Source organism: Pan troglodytes, chromosome 20 (genome assembly GCF_028858775.2).
Source record: "Pan troglodytes isolate AG18354 chromosome 20, NHGRI_mPanTro3-v2.0_pri, whole genome shotgun sequence".
NCBI lineage: Eukaryota > Metazoa > Chordata > Mammalia > Primates > Hominidae > Pan > Pan troglodytes.
Window position 1 is genome coordinate 7,932,371 of NC_072418.2, and position 18,309 is coordinate 7,950,679.

At 51.4% G+C, this 18,309-nt stretch overlaps 1 protein-coding gene across 4 annotated transcripts in view; it reads right to left on the minus strand.

The window, feature by feature from the left end:
• Nucleotides 1–577: 577 nt before the first annotated feature.
• The window catches only part of SAFB2 (scaffold attachment factor B2), a 35,958-nt gene continuing 18,226 nt past the window's right edge, over nucleotides 578–18,309 (minus strand). For 2 of the 4 annotated variants that reach the window (XM_054673220.2, XM_054673222.1), the window contains 11 exons: nucleotides 18,143–18,255; nucleotides 13,687–13,817; nucleotides 12,351–12,442; nucleotides 8,920–9,056; nucleotides 7,461–7,748; nucleotides 6,319–6,459; nucleotides 5,324–5,369; nucleotides 3,857–3,987; nucleotides 1,445–1,557; nucleotides 1,278–1,344; nucleotides 578–976 (listed from right to left, as the gene is read on the minus strand). In XM_054673220.2, coding sequence (XP_054529195.1) covers nucleotides 820–976; nucleotides 1,278–1,344; nucleotides 1,445–1,557; nucleotides 3,857–3,987; nucleotides 5,324–5,369; nucleotides 6,319–6,459; nucleotides 7,461–7,748; nucleotides 8,920–9,056; nucleotides 12,351–12,442; nucleotides 13,687–13,817; nucleotides 18,143–18,255 — 1,416 coding nt within the window. In that variant the 3' untranslated portion in view covers nucleotides 578–819. The remainder of the gene's footprint in view (nucleotides 977–1,277; nucleotides 1,345–1,444; nucleotides 1,558–3,856; nucleotides 3,988–5,323; nucleotides 5,370–6,318; nucleotides 6,460–7,460; nucleotides 7,749–8,919; nucleotides 9,057–12,350; nucleotides 12,443–13,686; nucleotides 13,818–18,142; nucleotides 18,256–18,309) is intronic. The other 2 variants (XR_010153681.1, XM_054673221.2) reach the window with 2 other exon arrangements.

Genomic DNA, 18,309 nt, shown 5'->3' on the forward strand with positions numbered 1-18,309 from the left:
AAATGCACTTTTGCAGACAAATGGACATTTCCAGAAGAACGGAGGGACCAGTTCTACCACGTGGGCCCATCACCGAGTCAGCGCCATCCCACTCCTAACCAGCTGCTGGCAGCAGACACTGAGCAGGACACACTTGGCAGCCAGGGGAGGGCGGGCCCACCACACACGGACCCTCCCTGACAGAGCCCACCACACACCAGCATGGGACACAGCCCCAGACTGAGGTGGCAGGGGGAGGGCTCCCCACGGCCTGGCACGCCCTCACCACTACCCACGCAGAGACAGGCTCGGGGTAAAGGGATTGGTCTGAGGGCCCCATGGTGCACAGCACCCCCTGAAGAATTCCTAGTTCCCATGGGCTGACTCCCCAGCCTCAGTTTCATCCCATGATGGGAACCTGGACAGTCCACTTCCTGAGGTGGTTATGACAACTCAGTAGGATGATGCAGGCAAAAGACTTTGGCAGCACCTGGCAGAGCCAACAGTCACCATGTGGTCACACCGCTGCGCCCAGGGTTGGTCCCATCCCGAGCTCTACGGCCACCAGGACTCACGCACGTGCAAGCGCACGCAAGACTGTGAATGGTAAACTTTATTAATGGAAAATGGAATGCCTCGTTAACAGAAACCTTGATTTAAAAATGGCAGAACAAGAACACATTTATTTAAAAAAAAAAAAAGTGAGTTCACATTGTATTGAGCTACAACACGGTGGCAGGATTTACTTTGCTTTTAAAAAGATCCCCCAAGTTCGAGGGAACCCTGGCTACCAGATTCAACAGTGCGTCTGCCCACCCGAAAACTCGCAGTGAGTGGGACTTAGTAGCGGCGGGTGAAGTGGGGGTACGGGGGGGGATGAGGGTGTGGGTGAGGGACTCTGCTGCCCCGGTCCTGGCTGGCCACTCCGCCACCTTCCAGTCCACCACCTGGCACCACGTGGCCCTGGGAATGTCCACCTTGTGCAAAGCCGCCTCGCCTAGGAACAAAGTCAGACATTTTTTTTCCCCTTGAAGTGCTCAGCGTTTTCATCGTAACATGGGTTCAGTAACGGTCCCGCAGCCTTTAGAGCGCTTGGGTTTTTTTTCCAGGTGAGAAAAATCATCATCACACATTGTATTCCAGGTAACTCAAGAGCGTTATTTGCATAAATTGCAAAGAGCTGCTTTTTGCTTTGTTTTCAAAACATCCAACCCAGCCAGCTGATCAAACATGCAAAAAAGGGAGAGGAAGTGAGGAGCAGGAGTGAACCACCGTCCTCCACGGAAGACGCGCCTTACCCCGCCACTCCACCGCGGCTTGCCATGTGCCCCGGCCCCGAGGGCCCAGACAGGCCCCTCTCGCCACCTAGAAGAGAAGAAGGGTCTGCAAACACTCCGTTCCTGGGGAAGCCCCTGGACACATGTGGGGGCCACAGCCACCCTCGTCCCTGGAGCCAGCCCCGTACCTTGCCACCTGGCGTGCTCCCGGCTAGCTGTGCCTGCATCCATGGCACCCTGCCAGGCGCGTGCCTGGTGCTCCTCTAGCCGCTGGTTGTGCTCTCCCCAGTCACGGCCACCCCTTTGCCAAAAGAAAAAGACATGCAGCCATCTAATGAGCCTCCAGGGTTGTGTCGGCAGCAGGCGCACCCACCCTGACCTCAGCTGCATGGTGGGTCATGCCACACAGCAAGGGCTGCATGTCAAGTGGGCAAATCATGGGAAGGGACATTTCCCCAAAGACAGATGTGCTAGTAAGCACGTGAGAAGGTGCTCAACGCCACCCGGAAATGCCAATCCGAGCCACACCGAGATGCTACCTCCCCCTGGCTGGGATGCTAGAATCACACAATCACACACACCGTGGAGGGTGCGAGGAAAGGGAAGAACCCTTGTCCACTGCTGGTGGAAATGTAAAATGGTGTGGCCACTGTGGAAAAGTTTGGTGGTTCTTCAAAAAGTTAAGCGCAGAATTACCATGACCCAGCAAACCCATTCCTACCTGCCAGAAATGAAAACATGGCCAAAGACATCTGTGCATGAATGTTCCTAGCGGCAGGATTCCTAACAGCCAAAGGGAGAAGGACCCCAACACCCATGAACTGATGAGCGGATAACACTATGTAGTGTGTCTGGACCATGGAATGTTCAGCCCTAACTAGGAAGGAAGCGCTGGCCCAGGCAGCATGTGGAGATGAGCCCTGAATACACAAGGCTTAGGGAGAAGCCAGGCCCAGCAGGCACACCGCGCAGGCCAAGAAATGACTCAAGACAGCAAATCCAGAGCCAGAAAGGGACCTGTGGCTACCAAGGGCAGGGGGGAAGGGGTGTGGCTGCTAAAAGGGGCAGGGTTTCTTTTGACGTGATGAAAATGCTTCAGAATCAGCCGTGGGGATGGCTAAACAGATCCACGTACACGCAAACCTCCACTGACTGCACACATGAAACGGGAAGTGTGTGTCATGTGAACTATACTTAAAGAAAGCTATTTGTTTAAAGTTTCAGACAAACTCTGGGAGATGAAAATCCGAGTCCAGTGTCCTGAGTCCCAAGTGGCCAAGCAGTCACAGTGGCCGTGCAGGAAAGCAGCCAGACCCATCTGCATGAGTGCCTGCCTGCTGTGGGTTGCCGGATGCAGTGACAGTCAGGCCAAGTGAGCCAGCCCACAGGCCCGAGAGGGGCCACCAGAGCCCCCAGTGCGCACTGCCAGGCAAGTGCAATACCGCCCTGGAGGGAGCGGAAAGCTCCCGTGTGGAACCTGCCCTCGGTGACCCGATGGCGCCCAGCCGCTGCTCACCGTGGGTGAGTTTCCCGTTTACACTCCCGAGGTATTTACCATAACACCCAGCAAGCGACAGGACAGGAATGCTAATGAAGTCTCACAGAAGAGAACACTTCACACCAACTGATCAGAGCACTGCCACCGTCTGTGCTGCCCACAGATTCAGGAGAAGCTTCGGGTGTCCTGGGACACTCGGCACAGCTCCGAGTCAAAGTCCCTGGCAGAGGTGGAAGTGCCTCTCAGCGCCGAGGGAGGGATGGAACGGGGGAGCACAGGGGGCCAAAACCCACCCTGTGGCACTGGGCAGGGGCCCAGGCAGCCCTGGGCCGGGGCTGGAGATAAGACAGGACACTTGGCTCATAGAGGAAAGCAGGGCGGCAGCCGCAAAGCGGTCCTGCCACCAGCCTCCTCACGGCCAGCCCAGACAGCAACAGGACAAACAAGCAGGGGTGACTGCAGCTGGCCAAAGAAACTAGAGAGGCACCCAGAGTCCTCCCAGACAAGCCCTGCACCCCACCAATGCTGACAAGGCTCAGAACAGCACCCCCACTGCAGTGCTGGTGAAGGTGGCTTTGGACACCTGTGGAGGACCTGGCCCAGTGTCCTCGGCCCTGAGTCCTGGGTGGAGGGTCCTCATAAGTGATTCTAATAGGCAGGGCAGGGTTGAGAAGACCCACCCCAGACCAACTAGGGGTCAGAGAGAAAACCCGAGGAAGACACGTGTCAAGAGGCAACGTGGAGGCAGGGGCGAGGCTGCTCTACCACGGACGGGGCAGGACTAAGAGCTTCAGCGCTGTCTCTCCCAGTGTGTACGCAGCCCGTGATCGAGATATTCACAGCTGCAGGCGACCCCCAGCTCAAGAATGGGGATGGGCCATTCTGGGCGACCTGGACAGCTCCATCTCTGAAAGCCTGTTCTATGCTTTCTTCTTGAGAACCTGGACTTTCTGAGTCAGGGGTTTCAAATGGCAGGACCCCTGGTAGCCCGTCCTAAAGCTGCCCTAGCTGAATCAAACCTTGGGGACGTGCCCGGCCAGGCACCAACCTTTTCCCAGGTTAGGACAGATGCTCCCCACTCGGCTGGGGCTCACCCACTAACCTGGGGGGAGGGGGCAGCCCCCGGCCTTCACTCAGCCTCTTGTCGGAGCCGTAGCCCCCCCAGCCATCACGGGAGTCCCGGCCGTGGCGCTCTGGGGGTCCTCCGTGGCCATGGCGGTCATCTCCATAGTGCTGGAAGGCAGGAGAGGAACAGGGTGACACTGACCATGTCACCCACATAGGCCCACCTTCCGGAAGGCCTGTCCACCGCAGGCCCTAGGGTGGTAGGTGGGGCGGAGCTGAGAGAGGACTGAAGGGTGCAGCCTCAGCCCTGCTGGGCCCTGCTTCACTGACCCTCTGGTCCCTGGCTCCCCTCCTCGCACCCCTACAGCTGCATCACTGCCCCACCTGAGCTGCCCCAGGAGCCAGGGGCACCCTGGCATTACTGCCCTCAACAGCTCTGCTCAAGGTCCACTAAGACGTCACCAAACCCTGTCTTCCCTGAGAAGTTGGGCGCTGCCTCCTTTCCGATAACAGGAGGGCCCTCGGGTGGGTCAGCCCCCCTGTGCTCTGGAAGGGCCACAATTCTGGCCTCCCTGGCCAACCAACTCTGCACGGAGCAGCCAGCAGCCAGGAAGCAGGCGGGTGCTGCCTGCTGTTACAGGCCATTACTCTGCCGCCCACCTCCCACCTCTCCACCGGGCTGCTGCTTTCTCAGAACTCACACCCTGCCACCATGCACGGGGCACCCGCATGGCACCACAGAGACTCAGGGACCACTCTTGTGGTCTTCAGCCCCCCGTGCCCACCCAGCACGGACTTGAAACATGGGGAAGCCCGGGCTCCCCCATCCCCCCGACCCTGGCACATGTGGGCTAAACGACAACCACCATTTGGGTTCTTGGAGGACCCCACAGGCACTAAGACCCAAAGGCTCCCTGAGCAAGCGGACAATGAAGAGACACATGAGGTTTCTACCGGATACAATGAAGAACAAGCCCGACATATTTGAAAATGACAGAAACTTGAGCATTACAAAACAATCAAATATTTGCACTTTTTTTTTTTTTTTTTTTGAGACGGAGTCTTGCTCTTGTTGCCCAGGCTGGAGTGCAATGGTGCGACCTCGACTCACTGCAACCTCCGCCTCCCGGGTTCAAGCGATTCTCCTGCCTCAGCCTCCCGAGTAGCTGGGACTACAGGCACTCGCCACCATGCCTGGCTAATTTTTTGTATTTTTAGTAGAGACAGGGTTTCACCATGTCGGCCAGGCTGGTCTTGAACTCCTGACCTTGTGATCCACCCACCTCAGCTTCCCAAAGTGCTGGGATTACAGGCATGAGCCACCACGTCCGACTAAATATTTGTACTTCTAGTCGCTGGCCAGAACCCACACTTGCATACCCGCCACACGTGCTGACTTGGTTGCCACCTCTCTGGGATCAAGCGGCCGCCTGGCTAGAAATGGTCCGCTATGCCCGCACAGCAGTACAGTGGCCCCAGGGCTTGGCATCGGGGCTCTACTCACCTGCCCATCCCGGTGGTCTCCCATCATTGGCCTCGAACCCTCCCGCCTGCAAAAGGAAAAGATCCCGTTCAAACAGCACCAGGCACGACTACACATTTCTGCAGGTCAGGCAAGTTTCGCGACTGGGATACTTTTTCCATCCCATCACATAAAAACTATAACTGGCCTGGGAAAAAAGAAAAAGGCTAGCTCAAATCGAAAGGCTTTTCTCCGGGGGCAGAAACGAAGTTGGATCCTAAAGAGGTGGGAATAAAGATCTCACTGAACTAAAATTCCTCGGGGAGCTCTCAGGGGAACAGGGACAAACAGAGGCCTCCAATGATCCCTCATCTTTGGTCTGACCCAATGCGTGGGACTCATCAAAATTCACACCAACTCCACCCCAAACTCCAGCAGAATTAAGAGTGTGGCCTCTCAGCCTCCCTTTCCTGTTCTCCCCGCTCTGACATTCCGACTGAAGGAGCCAATGAATGGGGAAATGGGTCAGAGATGTGCAGCCAAGGGGAGCCCAAAGACAGGATTCTTACACTGGAAAACCAAGGGCTGCCTTTTTAATAAACTAGATGTATTCCTCATTTTAAAAGGCTAAAAAACCCACCCAGACCCTCGAAATACAAAACAGGCCTCATGAGAAATTCTGCACGTCCTCCATCAATTCTCTGGTAGCTCTTGGGCACAAGCAGGTTGTGCTGACAAACACTGCTGCCTCACAAGAGAGCTCGGTGTAGATGGCCTGCACTCAGGCCCCTCCTGGCCCACCTATGAAAAGAGTCGGTGGATGGAACGAGCTCTGAGATGCCTTCCTCTGAGGTAAGCTGGGGATTCCAGCAACTCGCTCAAGTTCTGTGCAAGGCCAGAGTCATCCACTGTGGATCTCAGAAGTAAACGAGGCTTCAGAGCACACAGGAACCCCTGCACTGGGCTGAGAACGAGGTCAGCTGGATGCCCCGGTGCCCACAATGACTGTAGCTAAAGGAGGGGACAGGACCACTGACCTGTCGATGGCGTGGTCCTGGTACTGGCCCCGGTCTCGATGATCGAAGTCGTGAAAGCGGTGGTCTGGCCGGGGAAAGTCTGCACGATATCGGTCCTCCATCGCCACACGCTTTCCTTCCGGCCAATAGGCATCATCTCGTCTGTTGGTTTTTATTTTAAAAGAATACAAATTCCATTTATGAGAGAGGAGGAGGAAAAAAGGAGGAGGTGGAGGTGGGGAGAGGAGCTCTCTCCCCAGACCCAGTATCGTTTAAAATGTCCTGCAGGGCTAATCTCTAAACATTCGATCATCATTGCTTTGATCTGATAAATTAAAACCGCCATTAACAGCCGAGAGGCACACTTGTGTTCTCATCCAACAGTCCCGAAAGGAGCACTGCTGTGAGCTCATTGTCTCGTGAGGCTGTTATTACCTTGATCCCCCCTCATGAGCAACTGAAATGAAATATTTGATTCTTCTGGAATAGCATTCGAGTTGCCACACTTTTACTTTCCCTGCCTTCCACGGGAGCCTGAATCTCCCTCTGAGTTTCTTGCAAAAGCAAAGAGAATTAGATGGGGTGAGTGAACTACACACAGCTCTGGACGGCATCCAATTATCTTCTTCCTGATTTTTACCAGAAAACTAGGCTCACGGAGAGCGGGGTGAAGGGTGACTGTCAATTAAGCCGCCCGGGGTAGCTAGAGACCAACAAACCTACTTTCTAAATCAGAGGCAATTTCCTTTTCCACAGCGCCTGCTCTGCCTCTCTGTCTACAAGGACACATGAGACCGGCAGAGTCAGCGGTGGCCAACTTGGGCCTAACGGGCGTTCGGTTGTCTCGCAAGACAGACAACAGCTATGCTCCACGGGTAAGTGGAGAGGAAAAGCATCACAAACCCTTCAGCAAGTGGCAGCCATCAAGTTTCCCAGAATAACTCAAGTTCAGGAAGATGCTACACAGCCTCCGGTGAGGACAGCGAACTAATAAACCTGCAGCAGCGCAGTGAGATCGGCGGGGGGTCCCCAGGGCGCATGCTCCATATCAAATTTCATTCTCCCCACCGACAGGGACGGAAGGGAAGCCGCTGTTCTGCTGGAAGGGTGAACACCGCTGCCACGCTGGTCTCCGTCCTGCCCACGCTCTGGGCGGGACTCACCGGTCCAGGTCGTAGGGCCTCCGCCCGGGCCGCCGCTCCTGCTCGTAACGCAGCTGCTCCTGCTGGCGCCGCAGCTCCTCGCGCTCGCGGTGGATGCGCTCCTGCTCCTTCCTGCGCTCACGCTCCACGCGCATGCGCTCGCGCTCCAGCCGCTCCCGCTCCATGCGCTCCCGCTCCAGCCGCTGGCGCTGGCACTCGAGCTGCAGGCGTTCCCGCTGTAGCCGGGCCTTCTCCTTCCGCTCATGGAAGGCCTCGAGGCGTTGCTCCCGCTCCCGCTGCTCGCGCTCCCTGCGGGGACAGGCGAGGCTGCCCTGAATTTCCTGCGTGAGCCTCCAAGGAGAAAGCCCGGTGCCCAAAACTGGGTGTGTATTGGAAGCAGAAAAAAAAAATAGATCCAAAAGCTCACCGGGCTTCCCTAAAGCTGCGCGTGCAGGGGGTTACCTTACTTAACAAAGTTACCTTAAGAAAAGCAAAGGCAGCACAGCTGGCAACATTTCTAGGTTTGCTCGAGAACATTTTCCAAATGCTGTGAGCACAGCTTAAAGCAATATTTGAGGAAAAGTGACAAGAGAACGCCGGGCATCCCGACATGAAAAGGCCGAATGTCAAGGCAGAGGGACGAGCCTCCTTCAAGACCACAGCCCAGAAGGGAGCCGTGGCAAAATGACAACTGGACTCTGCTTGCAGTTTCTGACCTTAGGTGAAAGGTTTCAATAGGGAAGACTGAGGCCTCAGCACCCAGGGACCATCCCATCCCATCAAAGCCACACACGGCTGGGCCTTCCACACGGGCCAAGGTCCAACACCAGAGGAGGGGCGAAAATAGACTTTGAGCCAGAAGGCTCAGCCTGTAATCCAGCACTTAGGGAGGCTGACGCAGGAGGATCGCTTGGGCCCAGCAGTTATCAGCCTGGCAACATAGCCAAACCCCATATACTGTAAAGGGCTTTGATGACTTCTTTTTAAGAGACAGGGTCTCACTCTGTCACCCAGTCTGCAGTGCACTGTTGTGATCACAGCTCACTGCAGCCTTGAGCTTCTGGGCTCCGGCAATCCTCCCACCTCAACCTCCTGAGTAGCTGGGACTACAAGTGCACGCCACCACACCCAGCTAATTTTTAAATATTTTGTAGAGGTGGGGTCTCGCTACATGCCTAGGATGGTCTTGAACTCCTGGCTTCAGGTGATCCTCTGGCCCTGGCATCCCAAAGTGCTCGGATTACAGGTGTGAGCCACTGCACCTGGCCCTTTGATGACTTTCATGCCACCTGGCATGTCTGGCGGCTCACGTGTGAACAGGTGCTGGCCCCTGCCTCGAGGACCCAGGTGAAGCACGACACCCGCCAGCCCAGGCACTGGCTCTCGGGCACACAGACTGTGCACTCCAAGTACAGCTGGGAGAAGGACAGCCACCCCGAGAGGAAACCACCAGCCCACCGCCCCACCCAGCTCCACTCACCGCCGCCTCTCCGTTTCTCGGATCTCCCGTTCCCGCTGCCTCTGGCGCTCTCTCTCCCTTTGTTCTTTGATTTTATCAAACGACAAGATGTCTCTCTTTTCTTTGCTTTCTGACTTGCGATCCTGACTCTTGGAGCTCTGTTTACCAAAACTGGTTTATTAATGTCAGGAAAATGATTGCAACAAACAAACAATGGAGATTATGCACGTGTGCATGAGACTAAGATTCTCTGGCCCCACATGGTGTAGATGGAAGGCTGTGGTCTCCAGACCAGAGGCCCAGGCATAGGCTGCTTCCCTCCAAGTTTGCATTTTACTGCCTAATCCAGAATCCTGCTTTCAGATGTCAAGGGGCATTCATGGAAGAGAAGAGGTTGGCCCACGCCTCAGAAAACCTACAGGCACAGTTCTTCTAGCATAGCACAGCCAAGGACTCACATAATCCAAAGCAAACCTAGGCCTCTCAGAGCCACGGGCACATCCGCACAGGGCCACTGTGGCCATTAGTTCAGAGGGGACAGCAGTCAGGCCAGCTGTTTGGACAGCTGGAGGGCAGACTGCATGTTTCACGTCTCAACTGCTGGCTCAGGACTCAGGCAGACAGCTCTAAATAGAATATGCCAGGCCGGGCGCAGTGGCTCACACCTGTAATCCCAGCATTTCAGGAGGCCAAGGTGGGCGGATCACAACATCAGGAGTTCGAGACCAGCCTGACCAACATGGTGAAACCCCGTCTCAACTAAAAATACAAAAATTAGCTAGGCGTGGTGGCGCATGCCTGTAATCCCAGCTACTTAAGAGGCTGAAGCAGAAGAATCGCTTGAACCTGGGAAGCAGAGGTGGCAGTGAGCTGAGATTGCGCCACTGTACTCCAGCCTGGGTGACAGAGCAGGACTCCGTCTCAAATAAATAAAGAGAATATGCCAAAATGCTTTAATGCAAAACAGTGCTCCTAATAAGGTACAGAACACTAATAGCCAGCTTCCGTAATTTATTTTTTGTAGGTTTTTTGGGTTTGAGACCCAGTCTTGTTCTGTTGTCCAGCCTGGAGTACAGTGGCTCAGTCACAGCTCACTGCAGGATCAAGTGATCCTCCCACCTCAGCCTCCTGAGTAGCTGAGACCACAGGTGCACACCACCATGCCTGACTAATTTTTCTGTTTTTGTAGAGACAGGGTTTCGCCCTATTGTCCAGGCTGGTCTCAAACTCCTGAGCTCAAGTGATCTGCTGCTTCATCCTCCCAAAGTGCCGGGATTACAGGTGTGAGCCACCGCACCCAGCCTATATTCATCATTTTCTATCTGTGGCATAAAGCTCAGAGCTGTAACAACTGACTCCCATTTCCAAGGTTCTCCAGGGCCCCTCACCCAAACTGGCTACACATCAGACCCTCCCAGGAAGCTTTTAAACAACACAGAACCTGAGGCCTCCTGCTGATCCACACAGAATCTCTGGGGCAGGGGCCTGGGAAATGACATTTTTAAAAAGCTACTCAGTTTATTTTCCTAATTAGCTCCCATAGGAGAGAAAGAGCGAGCAATGAAAAACAAACCAACCCAACAGAAAGACAGGCAAAGGTCAAGACGAGACATTACACCAATTATTAATAAAATGCAGGCTGGGGAGAAAGGGGCACACAGACACAGGAGAGACACACATCACCCAGCACTTTGATGGCAAGCTTTGCCTACGAGACGGGCAGATGTCTTACACACACTGCAGTAGAATAAGGTGACAGATGCCCACATACCACCACACAGTGGGCAGCACAGCAGGCAACAGTGTCAGCACGGGACTCCTGGGTTCTCAGGCCAGCTTAGCCACTTACTAGCGACCTGGCAGGTGCAACACACCCAGGAGATTTAAGTCCCCTCCACAACCTTTCTGAACAGCATTTTATTTCAAAATTTAAACGTTAAAAGAGGCTGGGAGTGGTGGCTCACACCTGTAATCCAGCAAGTTTGGAAGATCAAGGCGAGAGAATCACTTGAAGCCAGGCTAAGCAACAAAGTGAGACACCCCCACCCTTTATTTTAATAGGTAAATATCATGCATAAAATAAAAAATATATGTAAAAGCGAAAAGAAAAAAAAGCAAAAAGGAAAAAAGCCAAACCGTATGTGTCTGTATGTAGAGACCTCCAAGGCATATTACACAGAAAGTGCAAGCTCCAGCACATCCTCTGTCTGTGGTCCCATGGCAGGCACAGGGGACGTGTGTGCAGAGGAAGCCGAGGAGCCCAACTGGACACACGGAGGCTTTAGTATGCCCGTGCTGCATCTCCTCAAGCTGACCAGATGTTCTAATCATGCATGTGTCATCACTACTTATTTTCAACATCACAGTTACATGGGGGTAAGAGTATGGGTCTTTTTCAATGTTCTACTCTACATTTCTCTGTATCTTATGATTTTCATGTGAAAAATGACATTAGGAACTGATACTTTATAAAATCCAAATGTTCATTTTAAAAACTAAGTCTTGGTTGGGCACGGTGGCTCAAGCCTGTAATCCCAGCACTTTGGGAGGCTGAGGCGGGTGGATCACTTGAGGTCAGGAGTTCGAGACCAGCCTGGCCAACGTGGCAAAATCCCGTCTCTACTAAAAGTAAAAAAATTAGCCTGGTGTGGTGATGTGTGCCTGTTGCCTGTAATCCCAGCTACTCGAGAGGATGAGGCAGGAGAGTCGCTTGAACCCAGGAGGCAGTGGTTGCAGTGAGCAGAGATCACGCCACTGCACTCCAGCCTGAGTGACACAGCAAGACTCCATCTCAAAAAAAAAAAAAAAAAAAAAGTTAAGTCTTAACAACACAAAGTGGTCCTGGCTGAATATGGTGAACTCCACATTCGTTAAAAAAGTACTGTCACCTCATGAATATCTTAGCTAGAACCTGCAGCTGGGAAGCAGAGGTTTTTACTGTTTCCCAGAGTGAAAAACGCAAATGAGACGCTATTTCGTCTAGTTGTGTGCACTACTCGAGAGGTGCAGCTCTTGATCTGATAACATGACCAGCTCTCTGTCCTAGGTTGGTCTCTACCTTTTTGGTTAATTTAATAGGAGACTAAAAAACCAATGAAAGAAAGTAACCTGCTATTAAGTCAACCAAAGAGTAGGACCTGCCTTCTGGCTCGAAAAGCCTGGGTCTGGCCCATCCCACCCTATGGTGAGCTGCCGTGTGAACCAATGCTCTGTCTGAAGGCGGCACATCCCGGTCAGGAGCCAGTAAGGGAAGCAAACACGGATGGGCACTGCTCTGCAGAAAGCACCAGGATTCATGTGTGTGTCTGTATCCGCAATCTACACAATTATCGCGCCTCCTACAAACTTCAATTTTAAAGGCAAAACAGTGCTGTTTTCATAATGCGGATCAAACGGGCCGTGGAGCCATCGTGAGAAACAGCTGGCCCTGAGATGGCAGAGGCAATACTCACTCTCTCTTTGGACCTGCTTGTGGTTTTCACGCTAATGACGGGCTCTCCTTTCGATTTATCCATCACGACCGTCCGCTCCATTCCTCTGCTTCCTTCAGGAAAAAACACAACAAACTATCAAAACCTGTGGACGCCCCAACTTCCCGCAGTAAACAGCACTCTGATGGACCCTGGGCTTTGAACACACAAGGCGTGAGTCAAGTGACTGACACTAGCCTTGGGAGCCTCTATTTCTCATCTATTGTGAGCAACACGGTAACACGGGCACAGCATCATGGGGGTACCCTCACAGCTCTTTACACAACTAGAGGGACCTGTTCCCAACCTACAGCTTAAACCTGCAGCATGCACACAAGCACAGCCATCCTGCAGAGCCCTCCGTGACCCTCCACTCTAAACCCACACAGCTCCGGAGCTGGTCTATGCTGTCACTCCTCCCTGACATTCTGTGAAGCTCCGCAGTATCCAGCCCGTGCTAGGAATCACACTGCCGCTCTGAGGGAGTGCCTTGCCAGACGGGTGGGCTTCCCTCCATTCATCTCCAGCAATAAAGGCTTCCAAACCAATTCTCTCTCCTGACGACAGAACCACCAGGCATAAACCACTGGAACAATGACTTATTTGGGGAGATTTATAATACTTGAGGAACATTTTAAAAACACGTTCCTCGTGAGACTCAGGGTAAATTAGCCCGAGAGCTGAAGATCCAGCTTGTAATGTGCTGTACCAAATTTCAATGCTCCAGATGGTTGGGTTTTGTCTCTGTTTTTCTCTTCCTTGATGGGGGAGGTGGAGTTGGCTTATTTTTTTTGCCACAAAACATTCTGAGTCTCATACAGATTCAAAGGTGTAAAGCACAATGAACCTTTATAAAATGACAACAGAAGTGGCATCATCCAAACAGAACCACTTCAACAGATGCTTGGAGGTTTCATTTTTCTCTGTGTTTTTACTACCTCCAGCTTTAACATAATGTGGGAAAAACTTTACTGCACACCTGCAAAATAGCATCAGGTTAGTTACAAGAAACTCGGACAACTCACTCTTGCAAATCCCACACTACAATCAGCCAAAGGCCCTGAAAAAGCCCGAACTCAGGCAGCTGAGTTCAGCAATACACGTAAGCCCTGAGTCCCAGGCACTTCTGGATTCCCGATGTTGTATGGACACTCCTTTAAGCCATTTCATCAACAGACTCTTGTTTCTTTAACACTGCCATATGAACAGCGAAACAGCCGTGTCACCAGAGCTTGCTGTCCTCACTTTCCCTCGGAACCCCCACTCCCCACCCGTGCCAGGCCTTCCCCTTCCACAGCTCTTAAAAGGCTCTCCTCACCTGATTTGGTGACTCTAGACCGATTTGTAGGTCCGGGTTTCAGCTCATCCTGGTCTTTTTCTTCCTTCTTAATGTCTTCAGGCTTTTTTTCCTCCTTCTTCTCAATCTTCTCTTCCTTCTTAATTATAGTTCTATTTAAAGACATGGTTATCAAATTTGAGCTCACAAGACTCTGTAACAGGAACGGCTCACCCAGAGCCTCGACTCACACATACTCAGACGTCCACACAAAACAAATCACCCTGGCAGCAATTAGGTGGGAAACATTATTTGGAACCCATAGTAATAACAATACTCCTCTTTAGATACAGGCTGTATTCCCACTTCTAGTATGTGCTGAATTGAGGGATATGCACAGTGAAATTCCTGGGGATGCGTTTCCAAAATGTCAGACAGGCTAGCACGCAAGAGTGGTGTGCAGGTGGACATGAGAAACACGCCAACTACATAAGAACACTTCTAAAAAGTTTAATGTTTCATCATGTATGTGTGGAACATTGTTTATAAGCTTTATAGGGAAAAGCATTTCTTCCCAATACAGCCTCAACAGGATGGAGGCACAGTGGCAGGACACCAAGCCCCCACTGCACAGAGCGGCAGGCCATTTACCCGTGAGGCCAACACCCCTCGACCGGTAACTGCTGCATACTTTTAGGGAGTTAAAATAATGTGTTATGTGCCAGTGAATACGGGAAGGTGTTAAGTGCCATTTCAACCAAAGGCAACTTTCTTCTAAGCAGTGAAACAAATCTTCGCCACTCAAACTCAGCTGCTGCGTTCCCTAATGCCATTTGTCTCAGGCAATTAAACTGCACACTGACTCAACACCAACGACATGCCAGGGTCCAGGCAGGAAAGTCAGGCCCCTGCAAGGCCCTCCAGCAAGCACCTGTTGGCCTCTCCTCCAACCGACCCAGGCAGGGTTCCCGGCAGAGCTCCAGCCACGCCAGGGAAGCCTCTCTGATTGCCCCGTCTCCTCTGCCCTTCTCAACCTCCACATCATGGAGTTGTCTTTAAAAATATATATATATATATACCATTTTGAGAAAAATTTTAAATACACACCATAGTAATTAATGGTACATCCCAGAACTGACTATTGTAAATCATCTCATCTCCTCTCCCTCACCCCTGCGACAACCACCAGGATGGCCTTAGTGTCAATCACTGGGTCTGCCTGACCGCAGTAATCTACAGTGACATTTTATAAGAATGTCTTAGGAGTGACACGAACGAGGCCATACTTCATACACTGCTCTACAGCTTACTTTTGTCACCTCATGGTATGCTTTAAAGAAGGGTTTTTAGGCTGGTCGCGGTGGCTCATGCCTGTAATTCCAAAGTGTAAGCACTTTGGGAGACCAAGGTAGGCGGATCACAAGGTCAGGAGTTCAAGATCACCCTGGCCAACATTGTGAAACTCCGTCTCTACTAAAAATCCAAAAAAATTTAGCCAGGCGTGGTGGCGCATGCCTGTAATCCCAGCCACTCGGGAGGCTAAGGCAGGAGAATTGCTTGAACCCAGGAGGTGGAGGTTGCAGTCAGCCGAGATCGCGCCACTGCACTCCAGCCTGGCGACAGAGAGAGACTCCGTCTCAAAATAAAATAAATAAATAAATAAATAAATAAGAAGGACCTTTAGATCCTGAGACAGAACTTAGGGGGAATAAAAAGGGTCTGACTCCTTTCACCTGCTGCACAAAATTCTGTGTTTATTCATCTGCTTTCCTTCCAGTAGATAAATATATATGCTGGAAAAAAGACTGGAAGGATATCCAACAAAAAGCATCATCCCTAGGTGTTGGGATTACACCTGACATTTACATGTGCTTTCTGTATAACAACTGCATAAAAACCACCACTCATCCAAGATGGCAAAGGCTAGCCCCTCTTCTTCCCCTCTTTGGAAAGCTTCTCTATTTCACAAGGCCAACCACTAATCTAGAAATCCTTCAAATGGAAGGGAAGGCTAATGAAGGTGTTAATTTGAAGAAAAAAATAAGGTCAAAACAAATTTTTAAATGCTCAACCTCCTAGGCAAACAACCTGCATGCAGTTTGGTCTCAAAGATCTTAAGTTCGCCGGGCGCGATGGCTCACACCTGTAATCCCAGCACTTTGGGAGGCCGAAGTGGGTGGATCACGAGGTCAGGAGATCAAGACCATCCTGGCTAACACAGTGAAACCCTGTCTCAACTAAAAAATACAAAAAAAATTAGCCAGGCGTGGTGGCGGGCGCCTATAGTCCCAGCTACTCGGGAGGCTGAGGCAGAAGAATGGCGTGAACCCGGGAGGCGGAGCTTGCAGTGAGCCAAGATTGCGCCACTGCACTCCAGCCTGGGCGACAGAGCGAGACTCTGTCTCAAAAAAAAAAAAAAAAAAAAAAAAAAATCTTAAGTCCATCACCCAGTTAAGAGCCACGGGGCTCCGAGCAAACTTCATAGGTTGAATCCCAGCCTTGCCGTTTCCCAGCAAACTCAGGCAGGGCGCGCTCCCCTCTCTAGGCCTGTATCCTCTCCTACATAGAGCAAGTGCCTCACAGGGCTACTACAAGGACCAAAGAAACTGCTGCATTCCCAGTGCTGGCCACAGGACCACGCCAACTGTTAGCTAATTATTACCACCTTTCCCACAAATACAGAAAAACAATTCATGAAACACGCAAGATACCAAGAACACCGCAAACCTGCAACAACAGTTCCTCATCTTCCACTAATACAGACATTTTTTTCTTAGCAATGCTGATGGGATGTGTCTTTTTGAAGTTGCTGATTAAATTAGGGGGCTCACCCCCCCCCCCATCCCACTCCTCCAAGTTCATGAAGGCTCATCTGACGCCCATTACTCAGGGGCCTACTGATTTCAATCTGGGGCCAGGTGCAGTGGCTCACACCTATAATCCCAGTCTTTTGCGGGGCCAAGGTGGGAAAATTGCTTGAGGCCAGGGTGGAAACCAACCTGAGCAAAAGAGCAAGACCCTGTCTCTATCAAAAATTTAAAAATTACCTGGGAGTGGTAGCCCACACCTGTAGCCCCAGCTACTAGGGAGGCTGAGGTGGGAGGTTCACTTGGGCTTGGGAAGTCGAGGCTGTAATGAGCCATGACTGCATCAATGCACTCCAGCCTGGGTGACCCATCTCAAAAAGTAAAATGTTTTTTAAAAATAATAATTCCAATTAAAAATAATAATTCCAATTTGGCCATGATGTAAATTGGTAATTACATCTTCAAAAACCCAGTTCAACTATGTCCATAGACATGTTTACCCTCTAAACTGTGTTGACAACATAAACTTAAGGCAGACACTCAGCCTTCTGAGACACTGCCATGATCAGATACAACACGGAAATCTACCTTCTCAAAAGAGAAGCCTACAATTGTGTTAAAAATATAAACAACCCACACCTCCCTTGAAAGATCTGTCCCTACCTCCATTTTGATTAAAGATATAAATCACCCCTTTATAAAAATAGAACCTCAGACCCATGGTTCCCAACTACTACGCCAAGGTACCCCAAGGTGCCACCGTGAACTCACAGGGTGCCACCGTGAACTCACAGGGTGCCACCGTGAGAACTCACAGGGTGCCACTGTGAACTCACAGGGTGCCTTGGAATATTTTTAATTTTGAGGTAAACACAGCAATGCTTTTGCCATCTGTCAGACACAGCACCAACTACTCACTCAAGGTCATTCACTGCAACACTAGACCAGGATAAATTCCTTTGGATGATGCTTTATCTTTGAAAAACTGGGTGTATGATAGTTGCTGTGATTAATAAGTGAGAACTGCATGAAAATCAACGTGGATGAGGAAATGATTCCAAGGTCTGAGAGGCTTGTACAAGGGACCAGAATATGGAAAACGACATTTTGTGTATACTGTTTTTTCAAAAGGCTAATCAGTTATCAGGAAACAAATACATGCTGAGGATCAACTGTATCCACTTTTTAAAGACATGGGCTACTTCGTTAAATAGCTTTACACAGAAAGCTGAAGACTGGCAGGGCGTGGTGGCTCACACCTGTAATCCTAGCACTTTGAGAGGCCAAGGCGGGCAAATCATGTGAACTCAGGAGTTTGAGACCAGCCTTGGTAACATGGCGAAACCGCGTCTCTACAAAAAGTAGCCTGGCTGGGTGGTGTACGCCTGCAGTAGTCCCAGTTACTTGGGAGGCTAAAGTAGGAGAATCACTTGAACCCGGAAGGTGGAGGCTACAGTGCCACTGCACTCCAGCCTAGGCAACAGAGTGAGTCCCTGTCTCCAAAAAATAAATAAATAAAAGCTGAATATTAAAGTGGCAGCAGAACACAAAAGTCAGCTGAGACTCCAGCAGGAAGCTGGCAAGGCTGCGTGGGTACAGGTGGGGACAGATGCGTGTTTTTCAAGGCCCACGGTGGCTGCCCATGCCCTCCTCCCAGGGATTCCAAGAGGAGGTTTGAAAATTCACTTTACTTTTCAATTTTGATCTCCACAGAATGATGTCTGTCGACACTCGATAATTTTTCCTTCTTCACTTCGCACTCTTTTCTGTCGGAAAGCTTTTTCCCAGCAGGCTCATTTTTGGCCTAAAATATAATAGACAGAAATGATGTGTGGCCCAGAGCTTCTCACTTGCAAAC